Here is a 25,105-nt window from a genome sequence, read left to right on the forward strand (position 1 = left end):
CAGGACTAGGGAAGGCGGCAGTTTTAATTACAAGACGGGGAAATTTTTTTTCACATTTGTTAATAACCCTTCAAAGCAAGTGATATACAAAAAAAAAGAGTAATTTCTTACTAAGAGAAGCTGTGAGAATTGTGGATGCACCGGTCGGGGCTAGCCCCAACTATCATCTCTTAATAGTTTTGTATTCATCCATTTTTCTTTTCGTGCTGATTTTCTAATACGTTTAGGGGGTGTCTAGCGGCAACGACATTTAAGCTATTCATTATTTTCATTGTATTTGTGCAGATATTTTCTCCTATATTTGGGTTTCTGTGTCTGCACTTCACAGTATATACAGTATGTTGCTTTGTATTGGTGGCACATATACAGTAATGGCCAAAAATGTTCAGACTTTCCCGGGTGCCCAATAACATCATAACAGCAATTAAACATTTCTATTTGATGTTGTTGATGAATTGATAAATCTCACACGTAGCAATGTCATTGCCTGTAAAGCCCTTTTGATTTCAAGCAATGATGACTGCACTGTTTCCCTGGAAGTAACCATGGTTAAAAAAAGATGGCAAAGATGACAAGCATCAGCCTCTTTTAAAGCAATCGGTCTGCTCCTTCTAATTCAATCAGCATGAGATAGTGATAACAGCTGCCTTGTCATGGTTTATGCTTTCTCCTGACTTAAAGAGATGATCACAAATTATGTAAACAGGCAATTTGTGTCAGGGCTGAAAATAATCCCAGAAACACAATTCTTACTTAAGTTAATAGTCACTGCAGTTACTTTGCAATTCACCTGATCACTTTTCTTAATCTAGAGTTAAAACATATTAATGCACTATAAAGACTAAAGCAGCAAACTCTGCAAAAAACAAACTGCTAAAACATCTCAAAACTTATGGCCACAGCTGTATATTTTTTATTGTTTATTGCTCGGCTTTCAGTTATTCCCCTTTTTGAGTGGTATGGGCTTTGGATCCTGATGGTAAAAGAAGGCGGTCCATTGTATAATGGTAGACCTGTTTTTGCACAATTTTAAGTGTGTCAGCGTCGTTAAAGAAAATATACACCAAGCTACTAATTTGGGTTTCTTGATATGAATAGTACTCAATTACATACGCTTTCTTTTTTTTGCCTTCTTTAATACCAATAAGGTTTTATAGGCTTTTTCTGGGGAGGGAAGACACTTGGCTTTCATATTGTCAAATTTGTGATGCCCTTTAGTCTTTATTACCTTATTACCTGTGATCATGCCTACTGTACTGCAGAGGTGGGCTTACAATTCGTTGTTGCAATGCACTGAGAGTTTTCTGTGTTTGCCCATGACTAAACTATTCAGGAAGGGGGCCGGCCGACAGAGAAGGGGGCCGGCCGACAGAGAAGGGGGCCGGCCGACAGAGAAGGGGGCCTAGCTATACAAATGAACAGTCTAGATTGGCTAGGAGAGAGATGGGGCTGCTTTGCTATTAAAATGACTAGACAGTCATCTTTACACACCTCTGGTCACATGTAGGCATAGGAAATACTATTCAATGTCGGATACAAACTGGAGGCTGTAACCCTTAAATAACAGTCTGTTTAAAGTGAAATTTGACAGGAAGATGTGTACAGACTAAAATGATCAGTCCTTCCTTCTTCACAAACTTCCCAGGCCAGTGTGTTTAAAACTAAAAGGGAATCAGCAGGTTTTTGCTATGTATCTGAAGACAGCATACTGCAAGGGTTAAAAATATAGAATTCAGGGATGCCTGTCTTGTCAAGGTCCGATCTGTTATTTATTTGCTATGTTTGCTAAAGCAGCAGAACAGTTATCACTCCTCAGACTACAATGCCAGTGCTCAGCAGTCCGGCACACCCCCTCCTCTGATAGTACATTGACAGTGAGAGCCTGGTGTTGGTGGGAGCAGCTTTCTCAACTCTGCTATATGACAATCTTAAAATTCGGATTGTGCCAGAATGGCTGCACTCATTAATCCAATACATCACTGGATTAAAGGACTCTTTGCCTACATCATGCTGGTCTCAGATGAGGTAGCAAAAACCTGCTGACAGATTCCACTTTAATAGAAAAAAGGAGAAGCACAAAATGAACACTCCTGTTATTGTATACACTTACCTCTCTTCGCTTTGCTTCATTTTTACGATACTTGGTGAAAAGATGGCACAGAATATTACCACAGCAGCATGCCACGTGTATCAAAGGTCCCTCCTTTCCTAAACTGAGGCCAGAAGAAACAGCTAGGACCAGCGTCATAGTCTTGATCATCAATGTCCACTTTCCCAGGTAACCACGAATAATAAATCCACTGAGTATGGTTTTAATCTTTAGGAGGAAAACATCAAAGAAGCGTTATCACCGATGAAACACTCCGTACACAGTCACGTAGATTCAGCCGCAGTACGCAGACGGCACAGCCTTGATCTAAGCAATCTATGCAGCTCTATCCTGCTACACGTATGCACTAGGCAGGCATAAGCCCTAAATAATGGCTCTCCTCCAGATCGTCAATAGACGTGTAATCTAGCTGTAGAGTGGGAAGACTGTCTCAAAAGAGGAAAGGTTAAAGAAGGGAATTTTGTTTACTTACCGTAAATTCCTTTTCTTCTAGCTCCTATTGGGAGACCCAGACAATTGGGTGTATAGCTACTGCCTCCGGAGGCCACACAAAGTATTACACTTTCAAAAGTGTAACCCCTCCCCTCTGCCTATACACCCTCCCGTGCATCACGGGCCCATCAGTTTTGGTGCCAAAGCAGGAAGGAGGAAACTTATAAATTGGTCTAAGGTAAATTCAATCCGAAGGATGTTCGGAGAACTGAAACCATGAACCAAAAGAACAATTCAACATGAACAACATGTGTACACAAAAGAACAACCAGCCCGAAGGGAACAGGGGCGGGTGCTGGGTCTCCCAATAGGAGCTAGAAGAAAAGGAATTTACGGTAAGTAAACAAAATTCCCTTCTTCTTTGTCGCTCCATTGGGAGACCCAGACAATTGGGACGTCCAAAAGCAGTCCCTGGGTGGGTAAAAGAATACCTCGATAAAAAGAGCCGAAACAACGGCCCCCTCTCACAGGTGGGCGACCGCCGCCTGAAGGACTCGCCTACCTAGGCTGGCATCTGCCGAAACATAGGCATGCACCTGATAGTGTTTCGTGAAAATGTGCAGACTCGACCAGGTAGCCGCCTGACATACCTGCTGAGCCGTAGCCTGGTGCCGCAATGCCCAGGACGCACCCACGGCTCTGGTAGAATGGGCTTTCAGCCCTGAAGGAATCGGAAGCCCAGAAGAACGGCAGGCTTCAAAAATCGGTTCCTTGATCCACCAAGCCAAGGTTGACTTGGAAGCCTGCGACCCCTTACGCTGGCCAGCGACAAGGACAAAAAGCGCATCAGAGCGGCGCATTGGCGCCGTGCGAGACACATAGATCCGGAGTGCTCTCACTAGATCTAACAAATGCAAATCCTTTTCATATTGGTGAATTGGATGAGGGCAAAATGAAGGTAAGGAGATATCCTGATTGAGATGAAAAGTGGACACCACCTTAGGGAGAAAGTCCGGGACCGGACGCAGAACCACCTTATCCTGGTGAAATACCAGGAAAGGGCCTTTGCATGACAGCGCTGCAAGCTCTGACACTCTACGGAGTGAAGTAACCGCCAATAGAAATGCCACCTTCTGCGAAAGACGTGATAGAGAGACATCCCGCAGCGGTTCAAAAGGTGGTTTTTTGAAGATCCCGTAGAACCATGTTAAGGTCCCAGGGTTCCAGCGGACGCTTGTAAGGTGGGACTATGTGGCAAACTCCCTGCAGGAACGTGCGGACCTGCGGAAGCCTGGCTAGACGCTTTTGAAAAAACACGGAAAGCGCCGAGACTTGACCTATGAGAGAGCCGAGAGACAACCCTTGTCCAATCCCGATTGAAGGAAGGAAAGAAACCTGGGTAAGGCAAACGGCCAGGGGGTAAACCCAATTTCAGAGCACCAGGCTAAGAAGATCCTCCAAGATCTGTAATAGATCTTGGCGGACGTTGGTTTCCTGGCCTGTCTCATATTGGCAATGACATCTTGAGACAACCCTGAGGACGCTAAGAGCCAGGACTCCATGGCCACACAGTCAGGTTGAGGGCCGCAGAATTCAGATGGAAAAATGGCCCTTGAGATAGCAAGTCTGGTCGGTCTGGGAGCGCCCACGGTTGCCCCACCGTGAGATGCCACAGATCCGGGTACCACGACCGCCTCGGCCAATCTGGAGCGACGAGAATGGCGTGGCGGCAGTCGGACCTGATCTTGCGCAACACTCTGGCAGCATTGCCAGAGGAGGGAATACCTAAGGCAGTTGAAACTGCGACCAATCCTGAACTAAGGCGTCCGCCGCCAGAGCTCTGTGGTCCTGAGACCGTGCCATGAATGCCGGGACCTTGTTGTTGTGAGAGAGACACCATGAGATCGACGTCCGGCGGTCCCCAGCGGCAACAGATCTCTTGAAACACGTCCGGGTGGAGAGACCATTCCCCCGCGTCCATGCCCTGGCGACTGAGGAAGTCTGCTTCCCAGTTTTCTACGCCCGGAATGTGAACCGCGGAGATGGTGGAGGCTGTGGCCTCCGCCCACAGCAGACTCCGCCGGGCTTCTTGGAAGGCTTGACGACTGCGAGTGCCGCCCTGGTGGTTGATGTACGCAACCGCCGTGGCGTTGTCCGACTGTATGCGGATCTGCCTGCCCTCGAGCCACCGATGGAACGCCTTGAGGGCTAGATACACTGCCCTTATCTCTAGAACATTGATCTGAAGGGAGGACTCTGTCGGAGTCCAGGTTCCCTGAGCCTTGTGGTGAAGAAAAACCAATTGACAGAGAAGTGGGGAGAAGCCACCACTGAAGTGAGGTCTTGGCTTCCAGAGACAGAGAGACGTTCCTGTCCAAGGACGTCGGCCTCTTGTCCCATTTGCGGAGAATGTCCCATTGGAGAGGACGCAGATGAAATTGCGCAAATGGAACTGCCTCCATTGCTGCCACCATCTTCCCCAGGAAGTGCATGAGGCGCCTCAAGGGGTGCGACTGGGCCCGTAGAAGGGATTGCACCCCTGTCTGCAGCGACCGCTGTTTGTCCAGCGGTAGCTTGACCATCGCTGAGAGAGCATGAAACTCCATCCCAAGGTACGTTAGTGACTGGGTCGGAGACCAATTTGACTTTGGAAAATTGATGATCCACCCGAACCTCTGGAGAGTCTCCAGAGCAACGGTCAGACTGTGTTGACAAGCCACCCGTGAGGGTGCCTTGACTAGGAGATCGTCTGGGTAAGGGATCACCGAGTGGCCATGAGAGTGTAGGATCGCTACGACGGATGCCATGACCTTGGTGAAGACCCGTGGGTCTGTCGCCAGGCCGAATGCAGTGCCACAAATTGAAGGTGTTCGTCCCTGATGGCGAAACGCAGGAAGCGTTGATGCTCTTGAGCGATCTGCCATGGAGATGGGCATCTTTGATGTCGATTGATGCTAGGAAGTCTCCTTGGGACATCGAAGCGATGACAGATCGGAGGAATTCCATGCGAAACCGCCTGGTTGTCACATGTTTGTTGAGCAATTTGAGGTCCAAAACGGAACGGAATGAACCGTCCTTTTTTGGCACCACGAACCGATTGGAGTAAAAACCGCGACCGCGTTCCTGAAGGGGAACGGGGATCACCCCTCCTTCTGTTTTCAGAGTGTCCACCGCCTGAAAAAGCGCAACGGTCCGTTCGGGGGGCGGAGATGTTCTGAAAAAAACGAGTCGGAGGACGAGAGCTGAACTCTATCCTGTAACCGTGAGACAGAATGTCTCTCACCCATCGGTCTTGGAAATGTGGCCACCAGGCGTCGCAAAAGCGGGAGAGCCTGCCACCGACCGAGGATGCGGTTTGGGGCGGCCGACGACCGCATTAATCTCAGCCAGAGAAGCTGAGATAGCTTGGAGTGCCCTCACGGCTGCGAAGGCCGGAGCAAAAGATGCGCCTATGGCTTCATAGATTGATTTCATCATAAGCTTTATTTGCCTGTCAGTGGCATCCATGAGAGATGAACCATCTGCCACTAATACTACGGATCTAGCCGCCAGTCTGGAGACTGGAGGATCCACCTTGTGACACTGAGCCCAACCCTTAACTACGTCAGGGGGTGAAAGGGTAACGTGTGTCATTAAGGCGCTTAGTAAAGCGCTTGTCCGGAAAGTTCTGTGCTTCTGGACAGCCTCTCTGGAGTTAGAGTGATCGAAAAAACGCACTCCGTGTACATTTGGGAAACCTAAACTGGTGTTTCTCCCGCTGTGAAGCCGACTCCTCCATAGGAGAAGATGGGGAAGAGAGGTCTAGCACCTGGTTGATGGACGCTATAAGGTCATTTACTATGGCGTCCCCTTCAGGTGTATCCAGATTGAGAGCAACGTCAGGTTCAGAGCCCTGAGCTGCGACCTCCGCTTCATTCTCCCGAGAGTCCTCAAGCTGAGACCCCGAACAGCGTGATGAAGTCGTGGAAGGTTCCCAGCGAGCCCGCTTAGCCTGTCTGAGGCCGCGGTCCGTGTCGGAGTTCTCACCGTGGGATCTGGGTGTTACCCCAGGAGCCCCTTGTTGTACCGACCCAGAGGGGCCTGGGAGCGATGAACTCACAGCGCCCTGGCCCTGTGTTACCGGTCTGGACTGCAAAGCTTCCAGTATCTTAGCAGCCCCTCTGTTCACAGACTGGGCCATGGAATGTGAAAGCGACTCAGAGAGTTGCTCAGTCAAACGTGCAAACTCTGTTCCTGCCATCTGTGCAGTGGAAACCAGTGGTACCACCTGAGCCAAGGGTCCCACCAGTGCCGGAGGCGTGAGTGCCCCAGGGGCCATGCATTCGCAATGGTAGGTGGAACCTGCCGGCAATATAGCCGCACAAGAGGTACAGGTTGCAAAGAAAGCCTGTGCCCTGGCACCCTTACTGTTTGCGGACGACCTGCTGTTGTCACCTCTTAGTAATCAGCGAGGGTATACAGCCAAAAGCAAATAGTGCTGCCGAACAGTGAAATCATATACTATTATATATATATATATATATATATATATATATATATATATATATATATATATATATATATATATATATATATATATATATATATATATATATATATATATATATATATATATATATATATATATATATATATATATATATATACTTCGGCACCCAAGGGTGCCAGCACCCGATTGGGAAACTGGTGCCCCACAGTGCACAGTGAGGGGGGAGGAGGATACCAAGTATGCTCCAGCCCTCACTGCCGACGTCCATTCGGCCGTCCCGTCGTTACCCCTGACTGGCAGGCCCGGGAACGGGAGTATATGGTACTAGGCCGCAAGAGCCGGGGACTAAAGTTAAAAACGCGGCCGGCAAACAGGCGCGGTCGGCGCGGTAGTCCCGGTCTCACAAACCACACAGCAACCGCTGCGGCGTTTGCAACCCAGGTGCTGCATGCAGCGTCCCCCAAAGGGGACACAGAGTACCTTATGGATGCAGGGCTCTGTCCCTGATGATGTCCAGTCTCCTGTCCGTCAGAATCCCCCAGGGGCTGCGGATGGAGCCCGGTCCCAGTGCATGGCGACCGGTTAGGAACCCCCTCTCCCATTAGCTGCAGAGCACATTCTGAGATTCTCCACCGGCAGAATCATACTGAGAGCCATATAACAATGGCTGCCGGCGTTCCAAGGGGAGGAGGGAGCCGAAGGCGGAACCACAAAAGTGCGGGAATCTGCGCCCCATAGTGAACAGTGAGGGGGGAGGAGGACAGCGAAGTGTGCTCCAGCCCTCACCGTCGGTGTCATACCGACCGTCCCGCCCTTCCCCCTGACTGGCAGGCCCAGGGGCGGGAGTGTAAAATACTAGGCCGCAAAAGCCGGGGACTAAAGTAAAAACCGCGGCCGGCAAACAGGCACGGTCGGCGCGGTAGTCCCGGTCAAAAAAAACACACCGCAGTCGCTGCAGCGTCTGAGGCCAAGGTGCTTCATGCACCGTCCCAAAGGGGACACAGAGTACCTGTAGTTGCAGGGCCTTGTCCCTGATGGTACTCAGTCTCCTGTCCGGCAGATTCCCCCTGGGGCTGCGGAGGGAGCCCGGTCCCAGTGGCTGGATGACCGGTTAGGATCCCACTTCACCCAGAGCCCCTAAGGGATGGGGAAGGAAAACGGCATGTGGCTCCTGCCTGTGTACCCGCAATGTGTACCTCAACCTTAACAGCACCGCCGACTCAGTGGGGTGAGAAGGGAGCATGCCGGGGGCCCTGTTAGGGGCCCTCTTTTCTTCCATCCGATATAATCAGCAGCTGCTGCTGACTAAAATGTGGAGCATTGTGTGAATGTCAGCCTCCTTCAACACAAAGCATAAAACTGATGGGCCCGTGATGCACGGGAGGGTGTATAGGCAGAGGGGAGGGGTTACACTTTTTAAAGTGTAATACTTTGTGTGGCCTCCGGAGGCAGTAGCTATACACCCAATTGTCTGGGTCTCCCAATGGAGCGACAAAGAAAGGGGGCTTTACATGCTGCAATATCGGTACTGATATCGCTAGCGAGTGAACTCGCCCCCGTCGGTTGTGCGTCACGGGCAAATCGCTGCCTGTGGCGCACAACATCACTAACCCCCGTCACACAGACTTACTGCCCTGCGACGTAGCTATGGCCGGCGATCCGCCTCCTTTCTAAGGGGGCGAGTTGTGCGGCGTCACAGCGACGTCACACGGCAGCTGTCCAATAGAAGCGGAGGGGCGTAGATGAGCGGGACGTAACATCCCGCCCACCTCCTTACTTCCGCATTGCCGGTGGGTGCAGGTAAGGAGATGTTTGTCGCTTCTGCGGTGTCACACACAGCGATGTGTGCTGCCGCAGGAACGACGAACAACATCGCTACTCACCAGACAAGGATATTTCCAACGATTTTTACCACTTTTGCGATCATTGTAGGTCGCTCGTATGTGTTACACGCTGCGATGTCGCCAACGACGCCGGATGTGCGTCATAAACACCGTGACTCCGACGATAAATCGTTAGTGATATCGCAGCATGTAAAGCCCCCTCAAAACTAAAAAAAAAATGCAACTGCCTCAAGTCTTTCCTAGGGGTCATGCAGTGATGATGTGCCGCACATGTGCAGTTACGGCTGCAGACATTCACTTGTCTCAGTGATCTTGTGCCGTGAAGACATCCTGGCTGTACGGCATGTCAACGTGGCATAAGACCACATAGATTTGCAGGAACACCAGGATGATTATTTTTTTGCTATTACATTCATTACTTTAAAAAATCCTAGAAAACCCTTTTAGACCACAAAAGGCATAGTTTCAGAATGGTTATCACATGGGCACAAACTGCACCTGTGCAATCACATGTGGGAAAACACTGAACACAGCAACTGTGAGAGTGGATCCATCCGTTACCCCTTGGTGGCCCAAAACATGGAGCGTGGCTAGGATGCCATGGCCTAATAGATCACGCTGGCTTACTATTCACAGACAATGCAATGATAAAAATATGGCTACACGTACATGATGCTGCTGCAATGGTCACAACCTGGAGACTGAAGGTAACATTTAATATACCAGCCTCATCAGGTCTAAGAGATATAATATCGGATGTGGTCTGTATTTTGAGATTTGGTGACAGATTCCCTGTACATCTATCTTCACATAATGCTTTGCAGATCTACCGGCCACTCCTACACTACTGGGGGGGTTTGTATTATTTTGTTTTTCAAATAAAAGGCAGGAATGGATTCATGACCAAGAGATGAGGGAAACGTTTTACCAATTTGGGGGTCAAGTTACTCTACAAATCTTAAACGTTTTGAAGGTACCATAATATTAATCAGCTAATTGGAACTCTTCCTCCTGGATAGTAAGTGAGCAGACAACCCTCCAGTATGGCTCTATGGCGCAGTCACATTTATACGCTCACTAGATTTGGAACTCGGTATGAAGCGGAACTATGACTTATATAAAGAGATACCATGTTGCCCCAAAAAGAAGACAGGGCCTTATATTATTATTTGCTCCAAAGATGGGCTAGGGTTTATTTTCAGGGGATGTCTTATTTTTTTCATGAACAATAATCCAAATTTATTCTTGGAGAAAAAAACAAAAAAAAACAAAAACAAAAAACAAAAACAGTTAGTCAAATATAATTATATTACATTCTGGAAGATCAACATAACTCTCCAAAACCTGTGTGTAAAGGTGGTGTCACACATAGCGACGACGACAACGACGTCGCTGCTAAGTCACCATTTTCTGTGACGTAGCAGCGACGTCCCGTCGCTGTCGCTGTGTGTGACATTCAGCAACGACCTGGCCCCTGCTGTGAGGTCGCCGGTCGTTGCTGAATGTCCTGCTTCATTTCTTGGACATTGCTCTCCTGCTGTGAAGCACACATCGCTGTGTGTGACAGCGAGAGAGCAACAACTGAATGTTCAGTGAGTAGAGAGCCGGCGTCTGGCAGCCTGCGGTAAGCTGTAACCACGGTAAACATCGGGTAACCAAGAAGCCCTTTCCTTGGTTACCCGATATTTACAGGGAGCCGGCACTGGCAGGGTGAGAGCGGCGGATGCTAGTAACTAAGGTAAATATCGGGTAACCAAGAGAAGTGCTTTCCTTGGTTACCCGATATTTACCTTAGTTACGCTTCCACGCGTCGCTGCTGGCTGGGGGCTGCTTACTGGTCGCTGGTGAGATCTGCCTGTTTGACAGCTCACCAGCGACCATGTAACGACACAGCAGCGATCCTGATAAGGTCAGATGCTGCGTCGCTATGTGTGACACCACCTTAAAATGTATGTCTATCTCTTAGAGGATAGATAGAGAATAGATCGTTATCTATCTCTCTCTTATCTATCTATCCTCTATCTATACCAGCCTGTTCGCTCTTCAGCTTAAGGCCCAGTCACACTAAACAACTTACCAGCGATCCCAACAACGATCCAACCTGATAGAGATCGCTGGTAAGTTGCTAGGAGGTTGCTGGTGAGATGTCACACTGCGACGCTCCAGCGATCCCACCAGCAACCTGACCTGGCAGGGATCGCTGGAGCGTGGCTACACGAGTTGCTGGTGAGCTCACCAGCAACCAGTGACCAGCCCCCAGCCAGCAGCACCGCGTGGAAGCGATGCTGCGCTTGGTAACTAAGGTAAATATCGGGTAACCAACCCGATATTTACCTTGGTTACCAGCGCACACCACTTAGCGCTGGCTCCCTGCTGTCCTAGCTACAGTACACATGGGGTTAATTACCCGATGTTTACTGCAGCTACATGTGCACAGAGCAGGAGCCGGCACTGACAGCTGAGAGCGGCGGACGCTGGTAACGAAGGTAAATATCGGGTAACCAAGGTAAGGGCTTCTTGGTTACCCGATGTTTACCGTGGTTACCAGAGTCCGCAGAAGCCGGCTCCTGCTGCCTGCACATTTAGTTGTTGCTCTGTCGCTGTCACACACAGCGATCTGTGCTTCACAGCGGGAGAGCAACAACTAAAAAATGGCCCAGGACATTCAGCAACAACCAACAACCTCACAGCAGGGGCCGGGTTGTTGCTGGATGTCACACAAAGCAACATCGCTAGCAACATCGCTGTTACGTCACAAAAGTTGTTCGTTAGCAGCGATGTTGCTAGTGATGTTGTTTAGTGTGACTGGGCCTTTAGACTCCTGCAATTAACTTTGGTCACATGACGTGATGTGACCAAGGTCCTGAAGCAATCTTATCATCATGATATAAGCGCTGTGGCCATTAGGAGGATGAGTGATCCGTGAAATTGCCCAGTTTGCTCTCCCTTCCCCTTAATGCCAGTCCTGCATACCAGCCAGTCTCCTGGTTAGTTTTTTTAGACTCCTGCAATTAAGAGACCTTTGGTCACATGGCTGTGAAGTAATCAAAGATCTGTAAACAATCTAAAGGGTAATTCCCATGTCCAGGATCATATCCCAAAATTTAGTAAGTGTAATAATATTAATATTAGCAAATACCTCCAATTAGAAATGTAGTATAGTTCTCCTGATATAGCCATGATTGTAACCTCATATACAGGGCATTGTAGCTTAGATATCCATGGTTACAACCACTCATAGTGACATTCAGTTGCTTGTGGTTGTAACCATGGATACCTAAGCTACTATAATGCCCTGTACATGAGGTAAGAGACATGGCTATATCAGGAGAACTATACATTTCTAAGTGGAAGCTTATACACAGGTAACGCCAGCCCCGACGCGCACGTTTCGGCGTCACCTTCGTCAGGGTTGACCTTGACGAAGGTGACACCGAAACGTGCGCGTTGGGGCTGGCGTTACATGTGTATACAGGTCTTCTCCTGCACAGGTAAATACTTTCTATCTATCATGTTTATAATTGGGTGGCCTCCTGACATACTTGCTCTGGACATCAGTGTATAACAAAAAATAAATGTGATACCTTATGCTGTAATTATACAATTTTTTCACAGCATATTTACACTATATACTACAGCTACAATCGCTATATATACCAATTTAAGTGTTATTAGCAGCATATCTAGTTCTGGCCCCCAATAACACTAATAGTCAGCTTCATATCTTTACAAAACTATATATCCTGGTAATTGTTATTGCATGATAGCTATACATGCCACAGCTGTGAACACTTGGTTCTAACTCTTATGGTATTTTATATCCTCACTAACTCTATTTTTACTGTTAAACAATGTTATAGCAATAGAATTTTTGTATCTAATTTAATACCTATGCAGTGACACCTGTATTTGACTTTTTAATATTAATACATGTGATGCCCCTGTTCTAGTCATTCTGCCAGTTGGCATTCATTAATTTTTTATCATTAATAAAAATTGTTATCTTTGACCAAATCGGTTTCTCTTAGAATTTCTTGTTCTAAAAATTGGTGCCTTATATCATTTCCGTAGGTCTATTACATCCATATGACTCACACAATGTTTAAATATATGCACTTCTCATCTTATATTATACATTTTATAGTGTTGTGTACGGTCGTGTTTCCTTGATCAATTTCTGTATATTTTTAAGTGGAAGTATATGTAAATAGTTATTATGCCTACTAGATATTGGGATAGGACCTTAGAGATGAGAATACTTCTTTAACCTCAGAATACAAACGTTGGGGTCCTTGAGAAATTGAGCAGTCGACTGTAATTAGGGCTAATTTTGAAGCACGGTTTATATTTCAAGCATAATCCATAAATCCTGTAAAATCATGCTAGGGTTAATTTTCTGGGTAGGTTATTTGCACCAAAACATTAATAAATTGGTACTGAATTTTTGGTCATTTGATAAATCTAAAAATAAAATGAAGTAGATGTCTGAATCGCATGTCTTTATCATCCATATTATTTTACATATATTTAAATGTATTTATAATAATGCAAAATGCGGAGCTGAAAAAGAGAATTTTGTTTACTTACCGTAAATTATTTTTCTTATAGTTCCGACATGGGAGACCCAGACCATGGGTGTATAGCTACTGCCTCCGGAGGACACACAAAGTACTACACTCAAAACGTGTAGCTCCTCCCTCCAGGCTATATACATCCCCTGGATGACAATCTAACCAGTTCAGTGCAAAAGCTGAAGGAGGACATCCACCCATAAGTAGAGATAGAGTAAAACTCGGAAAAACCGGAACTCTGTCTACAACAACAGCCAGTGAAAACACACGGAACAAAAACTGCCAACAGGCAACAGGGAGGGTGCTGGGTCTCCCATGTCGGAACTATAAGAAAAAGAATTTACGGTAAGTAAACAAAATTCTCTTTTTCTTCATCGTTCCTTATGGGAGACCCAGACCATGGGACGTTCCAAAGCAGTCCATGGGTGGGAAATAAACCAAACTGAGAAGTAGGCAAAACCTAACTTCACAAATGGGCGACAGCCGCCTGAAGGATGCGTCTGCCCAAGCTCGCATCTGCCGAAGCATGAGCATGCACTTGGTAGTGCTTCGAAAAAGTGTGCAGACTGGACCAAGTGGCAGCCTGACAAACCTGCTGAGCCGTAGCCTGGTGCCTGAAAGCCCAGGAGGCACCGACAGCTCTGGTCGAGTGCGCCTTAATCCCCGGCGGGGGAGGCACCTGAGAACACTGGTAGGCATCGGCGATAGCCGACCTAATCCAACGAGCTAGGGTCGGTTTAGAAGCAGAGAGACCCTTGCGCTGATCCGTGGTTAGCACAAAAAGTGAGGTGCACCGCCTAAAAACGGCGGTGCGTGACACATAGATTCGGAGCGCCCGCACCAAATCCAAGGTGTGCAACGCCTTCTCAAAGCGATGCACAGGGGCCGGACAAAGAGAGGGCAATGAAATGTCCTGGTTAAGGTGGAAAGAAGACACCACCTTAGGGAGAAAGTCCGGAGTCGGACGAAGAACCACCTTGTCTTGGTGAAACACCAAAAAAGGGGGATTCCGAAGAGAGCGCAGCCAAATCAGAAACTCTCCTGAGAGAAGTTATGGCTACTAGAAAAACAACTTTCTGTGAAAGTCTAAACAAGGGAACCTCCCTAAGAGGCTCAAAGGGGGGTTTCTGTAAGGCCGTGAGGACCAGATTAAGGTCCCAGGGATCCAAAGGCCGCCGGTAAGGAGGAATGATGTGAGCTGCGCCCTGCATGAAGGTGCGCACCTGAGCCAGTCGGGCGATACGCCGCTGGAATAATACCGACAGAGCCGACACCTGTCCTTTGAGGGAATTGAGGGACAGTCCTAGCTGTAGACCAGACTGTAAAAAAGACAGGATGGTCGGCAAGGAGAACGGCCAAGGAGCATGGTCGGAAGAGCGACACCAGGACAGGAAGATCCTCCAAGTCCTGTGATAAATCTTGGCCGAAGAAGACTTTCGAGCCTGAGTCATAGTGGAGATGACCTCAGAGGGAATACCTGAAGCCGTCAGGATCCAGGACTCAAGAGCCACGCCGTCAATCTGAGAGCCGCAGAATTCTGGCGGAAAAACGGACCTTGAGAGAGAAGGTCTGGGCGGTCTGGGAGATGCCACGGCACCTCTACAAACAGGCGGAGCAGGTCTGGGTACCAAGCTCGCCTGGGCCAGTCCGGAGCAATGATTATGACCCGACGGCCCTCCATTCTGATCTTGCGCAGAACCCTGGGCAAGAGAGCTAGCGGGGGAAACACGTAAGCCAGACAAAACTGGGACCAATCCTGAACCAGCGCATCCGCTGCGAAGGCCTGAGGATCGTGGGAGCGAGCCACGTAAACCGGAACCTTGTTGTTGTGCCGGGATGCCATTAGATCCACTTCCGGAATACCCCACTTGCGGCAGATTGACCTGAAGACTGCCGGGTGTAGGGCCCACTCGCCGCTGTCCACGGTTTGACGGCTGAGATAATCGGCCTCCCAGTTTTCTACGCCTGGGATGTGGACTGCTGAAATGGTGGACTTGGAGTCCTCAGTCCACTGGAGGATTCGTTGAACCTCCAACATCGCCAGGCGGCTGCGAGTTCCGCCCTGGTGATTGATGTAGGCAACCGTTGTCGCGTTGTCCGACTGGACTCGAATGTGCCTGCCCGCCAACAGGTGGTGCAAGGCTAGGAGAGCTAGAAACACAGCTCTGATCTCCAGCACATTGATCGGGAGGGCTGATTCGGACGGAGTCCAAGTGCCCTGTGCTCGGTGATGGAGAAAAACTGCTCCCCAACCGGAGAAGCTGGCATCTGTGGTGAGAATCACCCAGGACGGAGTCAGGAAGGAGTGTCCCTGTGACAGAGAGAGAGGCCGAAGCCACCACTGAAGAGAGCTCCTGGTCTGTGGCGACAGAGCCACTAGCTTGTGCAGGGAAGAGGTCCGCTTGTTCCAACAGCGGAGAATGTCCAACTGCAGGGGACGCAGATGGAACTGTGCAAATGGAACCGCTTCCATTGACGCCACCATCTGACCCAGCACCTGCATGAGGTGTCTGATGGAATGACGGCGGTGCCTCAGCAGAGAGCGCACTGCTAGCTGAAGGGACTGCTGTTTGACCAAGGGCAACTTCACAAGTGCCGGCAGAGTCTCGAATTGCATCCCTAGGTACAGAAGCCCCTGGGTCGGGGTCAGAGTGGACTTGGGCAGGTTGACAAGCCACCCGAACTGAACAAGCGTGGCGAGAGTGAGCGAGACACTCCGCTGGCAGTCTGCCCTGGATGAGGCCTTGACTAGAAGGTCGTCCAGGTAGGGGATTACTGCCAACCCCTGAAGATGCAGGACCGCAACCACTGCTGCCATAACCTTGGTGAAAACACGAGGGGCCGTGGCTAAAGCGAAGGGGAGAGCCACGAATTGGAAATGTTCCTCTCCGATTGCAAAGCGGAGCCAACGCTGGTGTGAAACCGCGATAGGCACGTGCAGATAGGCATCTCTGATGTCGATGGATGCCAGAAAATCTCCTTGGGTCATTGATGCAATGACCGATCTCAGAGACTCCATGCGAAAACGCCGCACCTGAACATGCTTGTTGAGAAGCTTGAGATCCAGGATGGGCCGGAAGGAACCGTCCTTCTTGGGGACTAGAAAGAGGTTGGAGTAGAAACCTCTGAACCGTTCCCGAGCGGGAACCGGAACAATAACCCCGTTGGCCTGCAGGGATGCCACGGCCTGAGAGAAGGCGGCGACTTTGGAGCAGGGGGGGGTGGACAGAAAAAATGTGTTTGGCGGGCTGGAAGAAAATTCTATCCTGTAGCCGTGGGAGATGATATCCCGCACCCATTGATCGGAGACGTGTTGAAACCACACGTCGCCAAAGCGGGAGAGCCTGCCACCGACCAAGGACGTTGCTGGCGCAGCCAGATAGTCAAGAGGGGGCTGCCTTAGTGGCAGCGGCTCCTCCGGACTTCTGAGGACGCGGCTTTGCGCGCCAGATGGGTTTACGATCCTTGGCTGCGGTAGTGGACGAGGCTGAGGGCTTAGAGGATGACCAGTTAGAGGAACGAAAGGAACGAAACCTCGATTGGTTCCTGCCCTGGACAGGTCTCTTGGCTTTAGCTTGTGGCAAGGAAGTACTCTTCCCTCCAGTAGCTTCCTTAATTATTTCATCCAGTTGTTCACCAAACAGCCGGGACCCAGCAAAAGGGAGGCCCGCAAGGTACTTCTTAGAAGAAGCGTCTGCTTTCCACTCTCGAAGCCACAAGATCCTGCGGATCGCGAGAGAGTTAGCGGAGGCCACCGCCGTGCGGTGAGAAGCCTCCAGAATGGCAGACATGGCGTAGGATGAAAAAGACGAAGCCTGAGAAGTTAAGGCCTCCATCTCAGGCATAGAGTCCCTGGTGAGGGACTGTATCTCCGCCAGAGAGGCAGAAACTGCCTTAAGAGCCCACACTGCCGCAAAAGACGGGGAGAAGGAGGCTCCTGCCGCCTCATATACAGACTTGGCCAGAAGGTCAACCTGGCGGTCAGTGGGATCCTTAAGAGAGGTGCCATCGGCCACCGCTACGACTGTGCGGGCTGAGATTCTAGACACCGGAGGGTCTACCTTTGGGGACTGAGCCCACTCCTTCACCACATCTGGTGGAAAGGGAAAACGGTCATCAGAACTACGCTTTGGAAAGCGTTTGTCAGGACAGGCCCTGGGTTTGGTGACAGTGGCCTGAAAACTGGAGTGGTTAAAAAACGTACTCCGAGCTTTCTTAGGTGAGGCAAACTGATGTATCTCCACCAGAGAGGCTGGTTCCTCTGACACTGGTGGAGTGAGGTTCAGAACGGAGTTAATGGATGCAATCAAGTCACTAACATCCGCATCATCCTCAGACAAGGCAATGGGGTACCTAGAGCTAGCGTCTGAACCCACAGTAAAAGTATCCTCCTCGCCCTGCACCTCGGCCCGTGAATCAGAGCCGTGGGACGAGGAAGGAGAAGGGTCCCTACGTCTCCGTTTAAGAGGACGGGGTCCTAGAACATGGTCTGAGGGTTCTGCAGAGCTGGGAGCCGCAGAGGCGCCCTGAGAAGGAGGCTGATGCATGGTCAGCAGTGTCCGGGACAGTTGTCCCATAGAGTCGGCAAAAGACTGGGAAATAGCTCTGGAAAAAGATGCTACCCAGGCCGGGGGATCAGTCACCGGGGCTGGAGCGGCCGGAGGAACCCCTGAGGAGGCTCCAGGCTGAGGGACCACCATGTTAGAGCAGGCATCTCAATGTGGGTATGTGCTTGGCTCTGGCAGAATGAGCTTACATGCAGTGCATATAGCGTACAGCTTTGCAGCCTTGCTCCTAGTGACAGACATGCTGCTGAGGTGGAGGCTCTGCAGCAAGAATACACTCCTGTAGAATGCCCTGAGAGTGTATAATAAAAAGCCCACAACCAGAGGTTGTGGCTTACCAGACCGCTCTCTGTGTGCCCTCCGGATTCCCCAGCTCAGACCCCCAGTGAAGCGTCAGCCTTCCCAAAAGCAGCAGCTGCAGCATCCAGCGCCGATCAGTGTAAGAACGCTGAGAAAATGGCGCTGGAAGGAGGAGGGGGGCGGGGAGAAGCCCAAGAGCGGGAAACCGGAGGGCCAAGGAGAGATACAGGGGAGGGAACATCTCCACAGAGAGGAGTGTCCTCCCCTCTGCTGGCCGGCCGGTGGGCGGCGCCACGCTATGCATCTGCATGAATGACATGCAGGGAAGCCGAAACCGAAACTAGGCCCAAACTGAAGCCGGGGCCTAGATTTTAACATGCGGCCGACGAGCAGGCACCCCCGGCGCGGTTCTCCGGAAAAACACCGAGAACCAGCCGGAATTACAGTAAAAGACAAAAAACATACTCTCCCCTCATTAAAAGTACCCGGGAACCCTGAAAAACGTCTCAATACTTAGCTTTTGAGACGCAGGGCCATGTCCCTAAGGGAAGGTCAAACGCTCCGTCCAGCAGGAACCTGACAGGGCTGCGGATGGAGACCGGTCTCCTGCACAGCAGAGAGGACCGAGACGGCTCCCACTTCAAACCAGAGCCTGAAAAGGATGTTGAAGGAGCGCGGCATGTGAAGGCTCCAGCCTTGCAAAGTCAACCTTAACAGCACCGCCGACACAGTGGGGTGTGAAGGGACATGCCGGGAGTCCAGATTGGACCCGCTTTTCTTCCATATCTTTAAAAACAAAAACTTAAAAATGAAAAATCAGAGAATGCATGTGTGTGTGTGACCTCCTGAAACACAAAGCATTGAACTGGTTAGATTGTCATCCAGGGGGTGTATATAGCCCGGAGGGAGGAGCTACACGTTTTGAGTGTAGTACTTTGTGTGTCCTCCGGAGGCAGTAGCTATACACCCATGGTCTGGGTCTCCCCATAAGGAACGATGAAGAAATCTGCTCTTATGCTATGCGGTCTCAATATCTACCTCTCTGTACCCTACTGATCCAGCTATTAGAAGGCGCTGGGTCCAGTTTGTTGTTTGACAGGCCAGTTTTCTGTACTTTGTGGAGTGACTGTGCATTGCAGCTACATAATTAAACTATGCAGAGTAGCAATAAACTAATCACTGTGCAGCCAGAATCATCCCATACCCGGATGTGAAGGAAAGCTTACCTCGGGGATACCAGAGCCACAGGCATAGGGGGCAAAGTTGCGAACCAACAGGACAGCAAGGAGAGAGAAAAGTAGAGCCCACAGTATATACATCATGTAATCCAAGATGTAGGGGAACGCGCCCTGCAAATATACAATGTCAGGCATTTCGATTAAAGTAAATAAAATAAAAACTAATATTATATATATTTATTATACAGACACGCGCATACATATTATATCTATCTATCTACACACATACAGTACATACATACATACACACACACACACACACATACACGTGATCTATGACTTATTTTTCTGTAGAGAAATCTGAGTAAGAAGCTTGCTTATTATCAGACAAATTATAATATTTGTTGGTAGATTAATTTTAAATACAAATCTGGAAGAAGGGAATTTTGTTTACTTACCGTAAATTCCTTTTGTTCTAGCTCCTATTGGGAGACCCAGACAATTGGGTGTATAGCTTCTGCCTCCGGAGGCCACACAAAGTATTACACTTTAAAAGTGTAACCCCTCCCCTCTGCCTATACACCCTCCCGTGCATCACGGGCTCCTCAGTTTTGGTGCAAAAGCAGGAAGGAGGAAACTTATAAATTGGTCTAAGGTAAATTCAATCCGAAGGATGTTCGGAGAACTGAAAACCATGAACCAAAAGAACAATTCAACATGAACAACATGTGTACACAAAAGAACAACCAGCCCGAAGGGAACAGGGGCGGGTGCTGGGTCTCCCAATAGGAGCTAGAAGAAAAGGAATTTACGGTAAGTAAACAAAATTCCCTTCTTCTTTGTCGCTCCATTGGGAGACCCAGACAATTGGGACGTCCAAAAGCAGTCCCTGGGTGGGTAAAAGAATACCTCGATAAAAAGAGCGGAAACGACCCCCTCTTACAGGTGGGCAACCGCCGCCTGAAGGACTCGCCTACCTAGACTGGCGTCTGCCGAAGCATAGGTATGCACCTGATAGTGTTTCGTGAAAGTGTGCAGACTAGACCAGGTAGCTGCCTGACACACCTGCTGAGCCGTAGCCCGGTGCCGCAATGCCCAGAACGCACCCATGGCTCTGGTAGAATGGGCTTTCAGCCCCGAAGGAAGCGGAAGCCCAGAAGAACGGTAGGCTTCAAGAATCGGTTCCTTGATCCACCGAGCCAAGGTTGACTTGGAAGCCTGCGAACCCTGACGCTGGCCAGCGACAAGGACAAAGAGCGCATCTGAACGGCGCAGGGGCGCCGTGCGAGACACGTAGAACCGGAGTGCTCTCACTAGATCTAATGAGTGCAAATCCTTTTCACATTGGTGAATTGGATTAGGGCAAAATGAAGGTAAGGAGATATCCTGATTGAGATGAAAAGGAGATACCACCTTAGGGAGAAATTCCGGAACAGGACGCAGAACCACCTTATCCTGGTGAAAAACCAGGAAGGGGGCCTTGCATGACAGCGCTGCAAACTCCGACACTCTTCGGAGTGATGTAACTCCCACTAGAAATGCCACCTTCTGCGAAAGACGTGATAAAGAGACATCCCGCAGCGGCTCGAAAGGTGGTTTCTGAAGAGCCGTTAGCACCCTGTTAAGGTCCCAGGGTTCCAGCGGACGCTTGTAAGGTGGGACTATGTGGCAAACTCCCTGCAGGAACGTGCGGACCTGCGGAAGCCTGGCCAGACGCTTTTGAAAAAATACGGAGAGCGCCGATACTTGTCCCTTGAGAGAGCCGAGTGACAAACCCTTGTCCATTCCAGATTGAAGGAATGAAAGAAAAGTGGGTAAGGCAAAAGGCCAGGGAGTAAAACCATTATCAGAGCACCAGGCTAAGAAGATCCTCCAAGACCTGTAATAGATCTTGGCGGACGTTGGCTTCCTGGCCTGTCTCATAGTTGCAATGACATCCTGAGATAACCCTGAAGACGCTAGGAGCCAGGACTCAATGGCCACACAGTCAGGTTGAGGGCCGCAGAATTCAGATGGAAAAACGGCCCTTGTGACAGCAAGTCTGGGCGGTCTGGAAGCGCCCACGGTTGACCCACCGTGAGATGCCACAGATCCGGGTACCACGACCGCCTCGGCCAATCTGGAGCGACGAGAATGGCGCGACGACAGTCGGACCTGATCTTGCGCAACACTCTGGGCAGCATCGCCAGAGGAGGAAATACATAAGGCAGTCGAAACTGCGACCAATCCTGAACTAATGCGTCCGCCGCCAGAGCTCTGTGATCTTGAGACCGGGCCATGAATGCCGGGACTTTGTTGTTGTGCCGTGACGCCATGAGATCGACGTCCGGCGTTCCCCAGCGGCGACAGATCTCTCGAAACACGTCTGGGTGAAGAGACCATTCCCCCGCGTCCATGCCCTGACGACTGAGAAAATCTGCTTCCCAGTTTTCTACGCCCGGGATGTGAACTGCGGAGATCGTGGAGGCTGTGGCTTCCACCCACTGCAGAATCCGCCTGACTTCCTGGAAGGCATGACGACTGCGCGTGCCGCCCTGGTGGTTGATGTATGCGACGGCAGTGGCGTTGTCCGACTGTATACGGATCTGTCTGCCCTCCAGCCACCGATGGAAAGCCAATAGGGCTAGATACACTGCCCTTATCTTCAGAACATTGATCTGAAGGGAAGACTCTACCGGAGTCTAGGTTCCCTGAGCCCTGTGGTGGAGGAAAACCGCTCCCCACCCTGACAGGCTCGCGTCCGTGGTGACCACAGCCCAGGTTGGGGGTAGGAAGGATTTTCCTTGCGATAGAGAATTGGGAAGGAGCCACCACTGAAGAGACGTCTTGGTTGCAAGCAGGGCCGTATTTGCCACTAGGCACCCGTGGTCCCGTGGCACGTTGCGGGGGGCGGCACTTTCTGGCAGCAAAAAAAAAAAAAAATATAAATTTATTTTATTTTTTTTTTTTTTTTTTTATACATCCCCGCCCCCCGTCCCTCCCTCCGTTACACTCGGCTGTGTTCGGGGGGGGGGGGGGGGTTTGAGAGGGAGGAGAGGCGCACTTCAGTCTATTTAAATACATGGCGGGCGCCAGGCATAGTGAGCTGATTAACCCCGGAAGTTCCATCGCCTGCACTTCCGGGGTCAGAGGCGCGCGGGCGCGACAATCAGCTGACTGCCCCGTGCTGCAGCGTCCAATGCTGCAGACGACACACGCCGCGGAGGAGGACGCATCTGAAGCTGGAGCCAGCCAGAAGAGGAGCCAGCCAGAGCAGGGCGGCGGGCATCGGAGCAGGTAAGGCAGAGCCTAGAATGTATGGGCTTCTTACAGGTTAGTTGATGATCGTTGCGATGCCTCTTTTTGTCCACTATAATCATGCAAGGGGAGGCTGGGGGGGAGAGGCTGAGGCTGGGGGAGGCTGGGAAGAGAGAGAGGCTGGGAAAAGAAAGAGGCTGAGGCTGGGGGGAGGCTGGGAAGAGAGAGAGAGGCTGAGGCTGGGAAGAGAGAGAGGATTAGGCTGGGGGGAGGCTGGGAAGAGAGAGAGGCTGAGGCTGGGGGAGGCTGGGAAGAGAGGCTGAGGCTGGGGGGAGAGAGGCTGAGGCTGGGGGAGAGGGAGGCTGGGGGGAATGAGATGCTGAGGCTGGGGGGAAAGATGCTGAGGCTGGGGGGAGAGAGAGGCTGAGGCTGGGGGGAGAGAGAGGCTGAGGCTGGGGGGAGAGAGAGGCTGAGGCTGGGGGGAGAGAGAGGCTGAGGCTGGGGGGAGAGAGGCTGAGGCTGGGGGGAGAGAGGCTGAGGCTGGGGGGGAGGCTGGGGGGAGAGAGAGGCTAAGGCTGGGGGGAGGCTGGGGGGAGAGAGAGACTGGGGGGAGAGAGGCTGAGGCTGGGGGGAGAGAGGCTGAAGCTGGGGGGGAGGCTGGGGGGAGAGAGAGGCTGAGAGGAGAGAGGCTGATGCTGGAAGAGGCTGGGGGGAGAGGGAGGCTGGGGGGGAGGCTGGGGGGAGAGAGGCTGGGGGGGAGGCTGGGGAGAGAGAGGCTGAGGCTGGGGGGGAAAGTGAGAGGCTGAGGCTGGGAGGAGAGAGGCAGATGCTGGGGGAAGCTGGGAGGAGAGAGGCTGATGCTGAGGGAGGCTGATGCTGAGGGAGGCTGATGCTGGGGGAGGCTGATGCTGGGGGAGGCTGGGAGGGGGAGGGGGAGGGTTGGAGGAGGGAAGCTGATGCTGAGGGAGACTTGGAGGAGGGAGGCTGAGGGAGGAGGGAGGCTGATGTTGGGGGAGGCTGGGAGGAGGGAGGCTGATGCTGGGGGAGGCTGGGAGGAGGGAGGCTGATGCTGGAGGAGGCTGGGAGGAGGGAGGCTGATGCTGGGGGAGGTTGGGAGGAGGGAGGCTGATGCTGAGGGAGGTTGGGAGGAGGGAGGCTGATGCTGAGGGAGGTTGGGAGGAGGGAGGCTGATGCTGGGGGAGGCTGGGAGGAGGGAGGCTGAGGCTGGGGGAGGCTGGGAGGAGGGAGGCTGAGGGAGGCTGGGAGGAGGGAGGCTGAGGCTGGGGGAGGCTGATGCTGGGGGAGGCTGGGAGGGGGAGGTGAGGCTTGGAGGAGGGAGGCTGATGCTGAGGGAGGCTGGGAGGAGGGAGGCTAATGCTAGGGGAAGCTGGGAGGGTGAGGCTTGGAGGAGGGAGGCTGATGCTGAGGGAGGCTGATGCTGGGGGAGGCTGGGAGGAAGGAGGCTGATGCTGGGGGAGCCTGGGAGGAAGGAGGCTGATGCTGGGGGAGCCTGGGAGGAAGGAGGCTGATGCTGGGGGAGCCTGGGAGGAGGGAGGCTGATGCTGGGGGAGCCTGGGAGGAGGGAGGCTGATGCTGGGGGAGGCTGGGAGGGGGAGGGGGAGGCTTGGAGGAGGGAAGCTGATGCTGAGGGAGACTTGGAGGCGGGAGGCTGAGGGAGGCTGATGCTGGGGGAGGCTAGGAGGAGGGAGGCTGATGCTGAGGGAGGCTGGGAGGAGGGAGGCTGATGCTGGGGGAGGCTGATGCTGAGGGAGGCTGATGCTGGGGGAGGCTGGGAGGGGGAGGGGGAGGCTTGGAGGAGGGAAGCTGATGCTGAGGGAGACTTGGAGGAGGGAGGCTGAGGGAGGAGGGAGGCTGATGCTGGGAGGAGGGAGGCTGATGCTGGGGGAGGCTAGGAGGAGGGAGGCTGATGCTGGGAGGAGGGAGGCTGATGCTGGGGGAGGCTGGGAGGAGGGAGGCTGATGCTGAGGGAGGCTGATGCTGGGGGAGGCTGGGAGGAGGAAGGCTGATGCTGGGGGAGGCTGGGAGGAGGGAGGCTGAGGCTGGGGGAGGCTGGGAGGAGGGAGGCTGAGGCTGGGGTAGGCTGATGCTGAGGGAGGCTGGGAGGAGGGTGGTTGATGCTGGGGGAGGCTAGGAGGAGGGTAGCTGATGCTGGGGGAGGCTGGGAAGAGGGTGGCTGATGCTGGGGGGAAGCTGGGAGCAGGGAGGCTGATGCGGGGGGAGGCTGGGAGGAGAGAGGCTGATGCTGGAGGAGGCTCATGCTGGGGGAGGCTGGGAGGAGAGAGGCTGATGCTGGAGGAGGCTCATGCTGGGGGAGGATGGGAGGAGAGAGGCTGATGCTGGGGTAAGCTGGGAGCAGGG

General features: G+C 51.6%; 1 protein-coding gene across 1 annotated transcript in view; it reads right to left on the reverse strand.

Moving 5' to 3' along the window:
- Positions 1-25,105, reverse strand: part of CLCN5 (chloride voltage-gated channel 5) — a 116,720-nt gene that overhangs the window by 32,481 nt on the left and 59,134 nt on the right. The window contains exons 7-8 of the mRNA XM_075324039.1: positions 19,538-19,660; positions 2,111-2,317 (exon numbers count right to left, since the gene is read on the reverse strand). Of these exons, the coding sequence (XP_075180154.1) occupies positions 2,111-2,317; positions 19,538-19,660 (330 nt within the window). The remainder of the gene's footprint in view (positions 1-2,110; positions 2,318-19,537; positions 19,661-25,105) is intronic.

This window comes from Anomaloglossus baeobatrachus, chromosome 9 (assembly GCF_048569485.1).
Source record: "Anomaloglossus baeobatrachus isolate aAnoBae1 chromosome 9, aAnoBae1.hap1, whole genome shotgun sequence".
Classification (NCBI taxonomy): Eukaryota; Metazoa; Chordata; class Amphibia; order Anura; family Aromobatidae; genus Anomaloglossus; species Anomaloglossus baeobatrachus.